The sequence below is a fragment of the Tupaia chinensis genome, unplaced genomic scaffold, assembly GCF_000334495.1.
Source record: "Tupaia chinensis unplaced genomic scaffold, TupChi_1.0 Scaffold147038_1, whole genome shotgun sequence".
Taxonomy (NCBI): domain Eukaryota; kingdom Metazoa; phylum Chordata; class Mammalia; order Scandentia; family Tupaiidae; genus Tupaia; species Tupaia belangeri.
The window spans coordinates 264164-277184 of NW_006206889.1; the positions used below are offsets into that span (position 1 = coordinate 264164).

A 13021-nucleotide genomic window follows, 5' to 3' on the forward strand; every position below is an offset into this window, starting at 1 on the left:
CCCCCATGATTCAGCGTAACATGGAAAGGATTGGGGCACCCATAGGTGGCAAGGGGAAAGGCCCCTATGCTGAATGTTCATCCCTTTCCCAGCAGACAGGACCCCCACCGACCCCAACAGAGGAGGTAAACTTACTGGGAGGCCAGGAAAGCCGCGGGGTCCATCCCGTCCAGGCACACCAGGAAGGCCTGCAGGTCCTGGAGAGATGGAGCTGTTCGTTCCAAAACGGCCTGGCTCACCGGGCAGGCCTGGCACTCCTGGGGGCCCCGGAGGGCCGGGGAAGCCTCGTGGGCCCTGGACACAACAGACACGGATGGTCAGGCTGTGCACAGGAACTCCCCCTTGGCCTTGCCACCATCCCACAGCCCCTCCCACATGTGCTTGAGATGGCAGGCAGTGGCCACAGGCTCAGGGTCACTCACCCTGAGGGTCTCCAGGTCACCCCCGAAGCCAGACCCCTCCATGTCAATGAAAGTCTGACAAGAAAGAGCCAAGAGGCCATCACCAGGAGCTCTCCCTCCACCCTCTGAATCCCCCCCTTCACTGACCTCTGTCCCTCTGACCTCCCCAGCCCTCAGACTCTCAGCCTCACCAACCTGTGTCCTGAACACAGGCAGCCCCATGAGGGGCAGCTCAAATTGGTTGTAAGGAAAGGCAGAGAGAAGTGGACAAGGGCTCCCGCCAACCCCAGGCACCCAAAGTGGGGGGGGGGAGCTCCCATAGCACTGCACCCCCCCAGGGCCTGAAGAGGCCTGAACACCTCACTCCCAAGAGGCAGTTTCCTATGTCTAAGGAAGGCAGATCCTAGAATGTAGGAGGCTCATGGAGGGGCTCACCAGCTTGTCGTGTCTGAAGGACGGTCCCGGTGGCCCTGGAGGCCCTTGGGGTCCTGGAGGTCCTCTTGACCCAACTCCAGGATCCCCCTGGGCATAAAGGCAAATCCGTCACCCCAAGGATCAAGAGCTGAGAGACAAGGAGGCCCCAGGCTGGAAGACTCACCTTCTCACCTTTGGGGCCCACCTCTCCTGGAGTGCCTGGGAAACCCTGTGGCCCTGTGTCACCCTGGAAGACAAAGACCCTGTCACATGGCTACTGGAACCCCCCAGGGCCTGAAGAGGCCTGAACACCTCACTCCCAAGAGGCAGTTTCCTATGTCTAAGGAAGGCAGATCCTAGAATATAGGAGGCTCATGGAGGGGCTCACCAGCTTGTCGTGTCTGAAGGACGGTCCCGGTGGCCCTGGAGGCCCTTGGGGTCCTGGAGGTCCTCTTGACCCAACTCCAGGATCCCCCTGGGCATAAAGGCAAATCCGTCACCCCAAGGATCAAGAGCTGAGAGACAAGGAGGCCCTGCCCCAGGCTGGAAGACTCACCTTCTCACCTTTGGGGCCCACCTCTCCTGGAGTGCCTGGGAAACCCTGTGGCCCTGTGTCACCCTGGAAGACAAAGACCCTGTCACATGGCTACTGGAACCACCACAGCACGTGGTTTAGCTCCCTCAATACCCCAGAGTGTGGAACACAGGCTGAGCCCTTCAGGGCATCTGGCAGGATGCAGGAAATTGGAGACACCTGTCAGGACACCAAGTGGACCCCAGGAGCGAAAGCTAGGACCTGAAGGCAGACGCTGTGACAAGAGCCACATCAGCATGAGCCAACTGGACTACAGTGCCTGGGAGAACCCACACAGCACTTTGCCAAACACTGGGCACTCAGCCTGCTATACACATGTACATACATGCAAGGATGTGTAATGTGTGTGTCTAGCCTGTGAGTGGTGTCTAAATGTGGTGTATGTCTATGTGGTATATGTGTAGCCTGTGCGGCATATCCATGTGAGGTGCACTGTGTGGTGTCTGTGTGTGGCCCATGTGTGTGTGTATGTGGGGGGGCACTGTAGATAGGGGATGCCTGTGTTGGCTCCTGGGTGGGTGTGAGAGCAACCCTCATGCCTTGACGGTCCATGGTTTTGTGCATCCCTATGTGCTCGAGAAAGATGTGCAGGGCTTGGTTTTCAGATGGGAAATTTTTGGGGGGAGGTTTTTGCTATAGGGCATGTGCACTCACCAGAAAGACAGAGAGAGACAGAGAGACAGAAAGCGAGAAATCACCCCACAGGGGAGATGGCCGCAATCCCTTCTCCTCCATTCTCTTCTCGGGATCTTAGGCACACATGCACACGCGCCCGGTGTGAGTTTAAGCCACTGGGTCTGGGACTCGAACCGCAGTCAACCACATGGGAGTTCAGCAACATAGCCATTACGCTAACTGCTGGTCCCCAGATAGGAAATTTTACCATAACCTGCTAGAGTGAGCTCATCAGCTCAGCCTCTTGGATCTGTACCACTGTACACACACACGTACATACTGCAGGCTCTGGCAGTGTGGCTAAGCCCCCGTGTCTCCCGCCACCACCATGCACAATCAGTTTCCGTTTTCCTACTGCACGTCTCTGCTCTCAGATGCAGAATGCTCATTAACGATCATTTTGTAGTCAATATGAAATACCCTTCTTTTGACCTTTCCAAGTGTTTTTTGCTTTTGTTTTCTCCTTTATGAGAGAGGGAAATGGAGACAGAGATAGGTCTTTGCAGGGTCTCAGCAGCAATGACTCTTCTGCCCCAGCCTCCCCTTTAGCTGGGATTACAGTGAAGCGGGCCTCCTGGGTGGTCTGCAGCCTCTCATGCAATGGTGCTATCCACCAGAGTTGGGTCCTTTCAGGCTGTTTTCAACCTGACTCGGCTGTGTTCGGGATCAGTCATCTGACATCAGCCATCCACCTTTTCTATGTTCCCTTTTGCTGGGCATGTTGTTTGCCAAATTGTATTTGCAACCTCCTTATGTTATTTTACTGTGTTTCTTGGAAATAGCATTTGTTGATTTTTAAAAATCTAAACTGAGCTAACCGAAACTCTCAGGCTTGCCCTGTGGCCTAGTGGTTAAGGGAGCCAGATCCCATGTGACCGACCACAATTCAAATCTGGCCCGGTAGCTTAAGAAACATGCCAGGCATGTGTATGTGTCCCAAATCCCAACAAGATGGAGAAATGGAGAAGGGATTGCAGCATGACCACACCCCACTGGAGCATGTTTTCGTCCACTCTCTGGTGAGTGCATGTGCTCTCTGCAATTAAAAAAATATACATTAAAATAGAAGCTCTCCGGGCAGCTGGTGGTAAGGTGACTGGATCCCAGAGGGTCAACCATGCAGCTGGAGAAACATGCCAGGTACAAGTGCATGCCCAAAACACGAAGGAAGGGAGAAACGGAGAAGGCACTGTCCATGGCGAGGTACTTTCTCTCTTTCTCTCTCTCTCAGTCTCCAATGAGTGCACGCAGTCTCTGGCAAATTTTTTTAAAAAAAGAAAGAAACTCTCAGCCCAGCCATGGTGGCACATGCTGCTGAGACACTGTGATCAGCAGGCTGGGACCACATGAGAGACCCGGGTTCCGTTCTCAATCCAACCTAAGACTGGGCACGGCGATGCAGGAAGCTGAGGCAGGAGGCTGTCAGCTCGGGGCTGGCTTGGGCAACACAGTAACCCCTGACCTGAAAACGGTAGGAGTGTTGTACACGCCTGTGCCAGCTGGGAGGCTGAGGCAGGAGGACAGTGACACGGTGAGACCCTTGCACTGATGTGACCACTGATGGCATGCACGCGCACCTGCCGTGTTTGCTCTTCTTTTCTATGCATCGAACCCCCCCACCCCCGACACTTTCAGACTTTATTACTCTGTTAAGCAATCATGTCCCCAAGGCTTGGGAAGGTATTCCACATATTTATGTTTTCCTGGTAGTTAGCCTAAACATCTCAATGCAAATAAAAGCTGCATATTTCTCTATCTACGGGCGACATGTATTTTCTTTTTGGGTGGGGAGGGAGAGGTTTTCTTTTGCTACAGGGAGCGTGCACTCGCCAGACAGAAAGAGAGACAGAGAGATAGAAAGCAAGAAATCACCCCCCAGGGGGGATGACCATGCTGCAATCCCTTCTCCTCCATTCTCCTCTCAGGATCTTGGGCATGCACGCACACGCACCCAGGGTGAGTTTTAAGCCACCGGGTCTGGGACACAAACCACGGTCGACTACATGGGAGTCCAGCGACATAGCCATTACGCTAACTGCTGGTCCTGAGACATGTATTTTCTTAACAAGAGCTGAGATGCATCTTCTAAATGGCTTCACTGTGGAACCCCTCCTGCGTGGCGTTTCCAGAGCGTCACTGGGTGAAACAGCCTGAGGGTCTCATTTATGTGAACAGGAGAGAAAATATCTGCCCAGTAAGAAAAGCAAACTCACCGGTCTTCCATCTTCGCCCGGGTCACCCTGGAATGTGTGAGAGAAACCCTCAGTGTCAGAAAATTACAACTCCTTCCCCAGCCAGAATCAGACCACAGATGAGTGGCTATACACTCAAAGCCCCAATGGCACAAAGCTGTCCTTCACCCCTGAAGGACCCCTGCTCCCACTTCTGCTCCCAGAGCCACAGCCAAAGCTACCAGGGCTGTGTCTGGGCTGGCCCTGCCTCAGGTATCCCAGAGCACTGACCATACAGCAGTAACCTGGAGGCTCCAGGGACAGGCCAGTTCCTCTCATCAGCCACATTCTGTCCCCGTCCTGCCTAAGCCACCCACCCCTTTAGTCAGAACAGGCCAAGGGAGACATGTACTCACCGGCTCACCATCCTTTCCTGGGGTGCCATCTTTCCCTGGCAGCCCTGGGGGTCCGGGGGGTCCCTGTGGCCCAGGCATGGGCTGTGCCTCCGGGCTCTGCACCACTGGGCCTGAAGGACCCTGAGGGCCAACAGGGCTGGGCAGGCCCTGGGTGCCCAGCTCCCACTTCTGCCCCTGCAGGCCTCCCTAAGGATGAAGGCACACGAGGGCACAGCTGGGCACAGCCACACATGGTCTCCTGCATGCCTGCAGCGGCACACTGCTGAGGTTCAGCTGGGCTCTGTACCAGAGGGGCTTGCAGAGGGGGCTTGTAGAGAGGGCATGTAAAGTAGATAGGCAGGGGCCCTGTGTGCTGGGCAAGGTGAGGGGCAGGGCACAAAAGAAGGTAGGGGCCCAGTTAGGGGTTACCAGGGAGAGGTCTCACCTGTTCCAGGTCACCCCCAGGGTTCGGGACACTCCCGTCCCATGTGGAAACTGAGGCTGAGCCAGGAAGGGTCTGGGCTGGAGGAGAGGCAGAGGTGGTGTCAGGGCTGTGTAGTCCCCAGTGCTCTCAGTCCTGGCCTGGAGCCCACTGGACATGGAGGGAGCCGAGCCCCACATTGTGCTGCCCTGAGCACCTGCTCCAGCCAGCCGGCATCCTAGGCTTGGGGTGAGGGAATAGCCGGTGCCAACAACAAGGAGAGGGAATTAAAATTAGTAATGAACCAGCTCTGCAGGTCTAAGGAATGCCAGCAATTGCTAGGAGTTCCTGGAAGACTCTTCCTGGATTAGTTATAACGAGAGACCTTGTCCACCAAAACACCTTCTTAAACTCATCTTCTTCTTCCTTTCCCCTTTTTTCCCTACCAACTTTTTATCTGAAAGCTGGAAACATCAGAAATCCATCAAGGAAAGCAAAGTGAGACCACTGCTCTCACCCAGACATGGCAGTCACGCCCGGCACTTCCTACCATCCTCATGCTCTCTCTCACACGCACAGCAGACTTCACTTCTTTGCAGACCATTAGGGCATCTGTGGTATTTATCATAACCCTTCTCCCCTGAACACTGTGGCCTCTCCTTAGAGCGAGGATATCCTTTTACAAACCCACGTCACATTCAGGAAATCTAACATCATTACACAAGATGACCTGGTACACGCCCCGTCGAGAAAGCGAACATCGCTGTACATCACGATCCGGCACATGGCTCCTGGGGAAGTCTAACACTGTTGGACACTGTGATCTGGTACACGACCATGGGGTAATCTAACACTGCTACATGTGATGGTCTGGTACAGTCAGGAAACCTAACATTAATGGTACACAGTCATATGGGGTACATAGCCCATCGGGTAATTCGCCATTACACACACTGGTCTATACAGCCACGGGGAACTCTAACACTGTTGCACATGACACTCAGCTACACAGTCCATGTTCAGATTTCCCCTGTTGGCACAACGATGCCCCCTGTAGCTCCCTGTGAAAGGTGGGTGATGGTGGGGTGTTGGGTCCAGCATCATGTGTTTCATTCAGTGGTCAGCAAATTGTTGGCCAAACCCAGGCCCAACCAGCTCCCAGCCTACTATGAGTTAGCCTCTGAGTAAGATTCATTTTCAGAGAACTGCAGAAAACCCTGGAGTTTTTGACACCAAGAGGAGCACTCAGACCATGTCACCGACTACAAGTGCCTGCAGTCCCTGCCATGGGCTGTTCCCGCCTCATGTCCTTCCTCTCCAGTTTGCATATTCGTAGAGACTGGGTTCCAGATAAACCTACTGGACAGAGTCCCCAGCTTCAAGGCAGTGAGATGACCTATAGCAGGCTTTTCCACTGTAAAAATGTCTTTTCTCCTTCACGATGAACTAATAAGCAATTAATGGAGTGATCCTTTGAACTGTTCCCCAATGACCTCTCATCCAGCACTTTGAGCACCATTGAAAAACCAGATGATACGTAACTTACACCGAGTTGAAGTCCTCAAGGGCTAGCATACGTGAAGTTTAAAGGAATCCTTACTTCTGCAGCCAGGACAGCAGAGTCCCCGATGGTGGGTTTAACTGGCACTTGGCTGAGACTGGTGACTGGGCAGGACTAGAGGCTCTGCAGTCACACACATGTGGCTCTGACCAAGCTCAAGGGTGTCACCTTCCAGGGATGCACAGGCCCACCTTCGTTCCCATGGCTCTGTGAGATGCTGACCCGTTTCCAGAGGAGTTCAGAACCATGCCCATTCTTGACCTCCTGAGGTCGCTCCACCACAGAGGAGCACCAGCTACAGTCTGAACACAGCCCACTGCCCTTGGGACCTCTGCCCAGCAGCAGGCTGGGCCACACCCCTCCACCAGATTGGATGGCCCAGAACCAAAAGCACAAATATGACACACCAAGTCATGTCTGTCACAAGAGGGAGGCCGGCCTTTTCCTGCACGTAAGGTGAAAGTTCCAAGGACCCATATTTTAAGTGCTAGCATTCTTAAAGGCAAATCTATAACCCCTGCCTCAAAGATGCTTAAAACTCCAAAAAACATTGAAAAAACAATTCAAAGACGACCCAAATGAAAACCACAAGGAGGTACCACGACATACCTATTAGAATGGTTAGATTTAAAGGACTGAGTACGTCAAGCATTGGCAAGGCTGTGGAGGAATAGAAAGCCCTGTACACAGTGGTGAAGTGTAAAATGGAATGACTAACTGGGAAAATAGCTCGGCAGTTGCTTAAACAGTTAGACCTACACCTACCATGTGATCCCCCAATCCTACTTCTAGATATTCATCCAAGATAAATATAAGCACATGTCAATAGAGACTCATACTAGAATTCTCTTAGCAACTGTGTGTGCCTTCACCCCAAACTAAAATAAATCTACGGGTCCACCCCCAGGGGGAAGGGATGACACATTATGGCCAGTCTGCACTGTGGGACACTACCCAGCAAGGAGACAGAAGGACCACGACAGACTACATGGATGAGCCTTGGAACAAGGGTGCAAGGGAATCAACCCAGACAGAGTGTGCTGACTGTGGGGTTCCGTCTACGTGGAATCCCAGGAAATGCCAACTCCCTTTGGCGACAGAAAGCACTTCAGTGGTTGCTTAGGGTAGAGAGGGTGGGAATGATGGGACGGGGTACAAAGGGACAAAGGGAATCTTGGGACAGATGATGGTGCTCATTATCCTGAGGTGATGGTTTCACGGGCTACCACGGGCCCAAACGTATCAGATTGCACGTTGTAAGTTTGTGGCAGTTTACGGTATATTAATTATACCTGATAACAAAATACAAATTAATCAAGTGAGACACATCAGGCTACCTCTGAATGGTTCCTGGGACCCAGGCCACAGAAACTGGGCTGGCAGGGAAGGACTGCGAGGACCCCAGGTCCAGGTGGGACACGCCTCCCCCACTTGTAACTCTAGTACCAACTTGACCAGCTCGTCTGGTCTCTCACAAAGCACCTCTGGTAACAAATGCAACAAACACCTCAAGTCCTTTGAATACTAAGAGAAGGATATAAAAATAGGAATAAAAGTGGCCCTGAAACATCAGTCTGGTCAACTCTCTTGTTTATTCTTTTCCATTTCTAAGTTGACTGTATTGAACATGTATTATTTCAGTAGTTTAAAAGAAGCAATAAACACTCTTCCCTAAAATTATAAAATTATAAAACATATAATATTATAATATAAAATTACATAAATGTATACACACACACACGTATGCATGTATCTGCATGTGATTTTCTTTTTTTTTTTAACATTTATTTTATTTTATTCATTCACTTATTTAATTTGATGAGAGAGAGAGAGAAAGTGAGAAAGAAAGCTACCAGGTCCAGGACTTGAACTGTGGTCAGCCATGTGGGAGAGTCCAGCACCTTAACCACCATGCCACCTGCTGGTCCCCTCTGCACATGATTGTCTAAAACCTTAACATAAATGTGGAAGGCAGAAGCCTGAAGCTGACTATCTAAGAACCACGACAGACTACATGGATGAGCCTTGGAACAAGGGTGCAAGGGAATCAACCCAGACAGAGTGTGCTGACTGTGGGGTTCCGTCTACGTGGAATCCCAGGAAATGCCAACTCCCTTTGGCGACAGAAAGCACTTCAGTGGTTGCTTAGGGTAGAGAGGGTGGGAATGATGGGACGGGGTACAAAGGGACAAAGGGAATCTTGGGACAGATGATGGTGCTCATTATCCTGAGGTGATGGTTTCACGGGCTACCACGGGCCCAAACGTATCAGATTGCACGTTGTAAGTTTGTGGCAGTTTACGGTATATTAATTATACCTGATAACAAAATACAAATTAATCAAGTGAGACACATCAGGCTACCTCTGAATGGTTCCTGGGACCCAGGCCACAGAAACTGGGCTGGCAGGGAAGGACTGCGAGGACCCCAGGTCCAGGTGGGACACGCCTCCCCCACTTGTAACTCTAGTACCAACTTGACCAGCTCGTCTGGTCTCTCACAAAGCACCTCTGGTAACAAATGCAACAAACACCTCAAGTCCTTTGAATACTAAGAGAAGGATATAAAAATAGGAATAAAAGTGGCCCTGAAACATCAGTCTGGTCAACTCTCTTGTTTATTCTTTTCCATTTCTAAGTTGACTGTATTGAACATGTATTATTTCAGTAGTTTAAAAGAAGCAATAAACACTCTTCCCTAAAATTATAAAATTATAAAACATATAATATTATAATATAAAATTACATAAATGTATACACACACACACGTATGCATGTATCTGCATGTGATTTTCTTTTTTTTTTTAACATTTATTTTATTTTATTCATTCACTTATTTAATTTGATGAGAGAGAGAGAGAAAGTGAGAAAGAAAGCTACCAGGTCCAGGACTTGAACTGTGGTCAGCCATGTGGGAGAGTCCAGCACCTTAACCACCATGCCACCTGCTGGTCCCCTCTGCACATGATTGTCTAAAACCTTAACATAAATGTGGAAGGCAGAAGCCTGAAGCTGCCTCTCTAAGACCCTGGCGCTCTAGTGCTGCCTTCCCTGCTCCCCTCTGGGTACACTTCTTGGACATTTGCTGGATTTTCTTTGTATTCTGTCTCCTGTCTGATTCATGGTGTTCTCTGAGCTTTGTCAGTGGAATCTGAATTAATTGAAAGTGGAGGGACTGTGGAAATGTAATTACGGTTCCTAATCAGCCAACATTAAAGAGATGATTATCTCTTGACTATCCAGACAGATCCAATAACCACACAGGGCTCACAGGCAGGAGGTGGAGGCAGAGAGACTCAGCGTGAGGACTCTGCCTGCAGGACTGCCTTTGCAGATGGAAGAAGGGGCATGGTTGGTGCAGGTGGATGGCCCTGGGCCAAAGCCATTAAGGACCCTGGACCTGCAGTCCTCAGTCACGGAGCACTGAATGGGCCAGCAGCCCGAATGAGCAGGAACTGGACTCTCCACAGAGCCTTCAGAAAGGAGCCCTGTGCGCCCCGTGGTCTCCCACTCCCACGGGCCCCATGTTGGCCCTCTAACCTGCAGACGTGAGACACAGATGTGGGGTATTGGAACTGCTAAGCCTGTGGTCACTGCAGTTATTACATGCATAAAATAATCACTTTACAAGGGAAAGACCTGTGGTGATTTGTTACACAGCAATGGAGAGCTGAACACTAAAAAATTGCATCTCACTATTTTTTTTTTGAGAGAGATTTTTTGCTGTAGGGTATGTGTGGTTACTGGAAGACAGAGATAGACAGAAAGCGAGAAACCATTCCCCTAGGAGGACATTGGCCACGCTGCAATCCCTTCTCCTCCATTCTTTTCTCGAGAGTTTGGGCATGCACGCACACATGGCCAGCATGAGTTTCAAGCTGCCAGGTCCAGGACTCAAACTGTAACGGGCTATGTGCGAGTCCAAGGCCTTAACCATGCCGCATCTGCTGGCCTGCATCTCACTTTTAATATAGCTCAAGCAGCCTGGTTCTTCCTCTAGCAGGGCTTTGGCCTCTAGGTATCCATGAAGGACAACCCTACCTTCAAGGCTGACCCCTGACAGAGCCCAGCAGGCCAACCCGGAGAGGCCTGGGGCAAGAACTGTCGTTAATCAACACCACCTCCCCACCTCCAAAACCAACTCCTGTCCTCCCACCAACTTTGCTGGCCCCTGCCCAGGTCAGGTGTCTCACTCACTGCACCTGGGGCGGTTCCCTCAGGCCACGGAAAATGAGACATGGCCCGTGGGAAGGAGAAGCCAAGGCCAGGCAGCAGCTACTGTACCTGATGTCCTGGCTGATGACTGCACCTTCCGGGGCGGGCCACGCAGGCGCTGCTGCACCTCAGCCTCTCACCCAGCCACACAGACCACACGCACACCACACCACACCACCTCACATCACACCACGCACACACAAAACAAAAAAGAATCTCACCTCCTAATGAAGACTCTGTGGTTTCTTCTTCAATTTCATCCATTCTGGAATCTTCTGTGCTACTGCCCCCGGCCAAAGGTGGAGATGTGACCGGTGGTGGCCTGGGGAGGCTGGGCGTTATGGCTGCAACCTGGCAGGATGAGAGTAGGAAACACCATTTCTCAGCATACCTGGTGCCCTGTGAGTGGGTGCAGGCTGACAAACTGATCAGGCTAAGGCTGATCTGGCTTGTAAAATGAAATATGGTGGATTTTCAGAAAGATACAGAAAAAGCACTCTCTCAGACAGGAAGATGTTCTAGGACTCTCTGAAGCTGTTGGTTCCTGGGGCCTGTGAGCTCAGGTGGCCCCAGCTCCCCAGTGCTCGGGGACAGAGGAACCCCCTGGTGCTGCTCAGGATCAGTTATGTTGCACCCCCATGCTCAAACCTGGAGATTCTTCATGCCAGATGCTGGGGTGCAAGAGGCCCATGGGTCCATCCTTGTCCCTTTCCCATGCCTGAACCTCCCTTCTGCTCCCCTGGGCCCTCCCCCGATTATTTGTACAGATGGTCTGAACTGGAAAGACACTAACTTAGCTGCCCCCAAATCTTCCATACTACAGTGCTCTGCATGGTTTTTTCCTTCTCATATCCAATTTATGACCTGTCTGTCCCCTTATGGCCACCTACAACCCAATAGGGGTCCTGTGGAATGCCAGGGTCACCTTGAAAATCAAGAATCCCATTTTAGAAGAACATTCTCTCCCTGAGAATGCAGAGGCTGCAAAGGACACCTGTCCTCAGACTCTGAGCCCCGTGTGTTTGTCTTGTGTCCCTGTCTCCCACTGGGTATGGGTGTCCATGACACAGAAGGAGCCTTTGGAAGTCACACATGCATTTACACACAGTCCCACTGCTGGGTTTGGTCCCAGGCCCGGCAGGCGGTCTCAGCCTTCCCGGTGACTCACTGTGTCCTCCCTGAGCGACTTCTGGGTCTCCTCAAGCCCACTCCCGAAGTCTCCAGACGCCTGTGGGTTTAAGGGAAACGAAAAGAGGATGGTGAGTGAGGCCAACATTTGGGCCAGTGCTGCTGACACCGCCCCTCCCCACTGTCTCCAGGTTCTTGGAGGCGTTAGTAGTAGGTCACAACCAGTCAGATCAACCAGAGTAACACTCAAAAGTCAACTCAGCCACAGGTGGGCCCCACAGAAGCTTCAGAAAACACCCCCTTCCCTGACGCAGCCGATTTCCTGGGAAGATCCATGCACTCTCTAGGGAGGCCCAGTGGCCTCTGCACAGAGCAACATGTGGCCCAGGAGTGTGCTGGTCACTGTGATCCTGCCCCGGCCACCCATGGACTGAATGTCCCACCCTGTTACAGCTGCACATCAACCAATGCAGCATGGGGCCTGAGAGGATGGCCCTCTCACTGCCATCACGGTGTGAACTTAATAAAACCTGACAGAGAGGAGCTGGCAAGTAACACGGTGGTTAAGGTGCTAGACTCCCAACTCCCATATGGTGCCAACTGCAGCTCGAGTTCCAGACCTGGAGGCTTGCTTTCTCTCTTTCTCTCTCTCTCTCTGGTCAAATTAAATAATAATAATAATGAATGAAATTAAATAATTCTTTGGGGAAAAAAAAAACCTGAAGGAGCAATGTCTTGTCATGCTGACCTTGGAGTTCAAGGCCGGCCCAGGCAGGGGTGAGAGTAGGGTGCAGTGGGCATCTGGGCATCTGGGGCTGGCCCTCCCGGCACACAGGGAAGCTGCACGCCCATGCATTGCAGCCACACAGGCATAGTGCCATCACGGCCGCTAGGGGGAGTCAGGTACATTCTGGACTTCCTTTCATCCAAGCGCAAGTTATCAGACCAAAGTGGGAAAATTGTGCACATGCAAAATGGAGTACACAGGCTGCCCCAGTTCGACCACAGCCAGTCTGGGTGTGGCTGGGTGTCCCCTAAGAAAGGGA

General features: G+C 51.6%; 1 protein-coding gene across 1 annotated transcript in view; it reads right to left on the reverse strand.

Annotated features, from left to right (window-relative positions):
* Nucleotides 1-13021, reverse strand: part of COL18A1 (collagen type XVIII alpha 1 chain) — a 69685-nt gene that overhangs the window by 24884 nt on the left and 31780 nt on the right. The window contains exons 6-14 of the mRNA XM_014584527.1: nucleotides 12016-12075; nucleotides 11069-11198; nucleotides 5097-5173; nucleotides 4673-4858; nucleotides 4299-4325; nucleotides 1372-1434; nucleotides 1204-1290; nucleotides 423-476; nucleotides 136-294 (exon numbers count right to left, since the gene is read on the reverse strand). Coding sequence (XP_014440013.1) covers nucleotides 136-294; nucleotides 423-476; nucleotides 1204-1290; nucleotides 1372-1434; nucleotides 4299-4325; nucleotides 4673-4858; nucleotides 5097-5173; nucleotides 11069-11198; nucleotides 12016-12075 — 843 coding nt within the window. The remainder of the gene's footprint in view (nucleotides 1-135; nucleotides 295-422; nucleotides 477-1203; nucleotides 1291-1371; nucleotides 1435-4298; nucleotides 4326-4672; nucleotides 4859-5096; nucleotides 5174-11068; nucleotides 11199-12015; nucleotides 12076-13021) is intronic.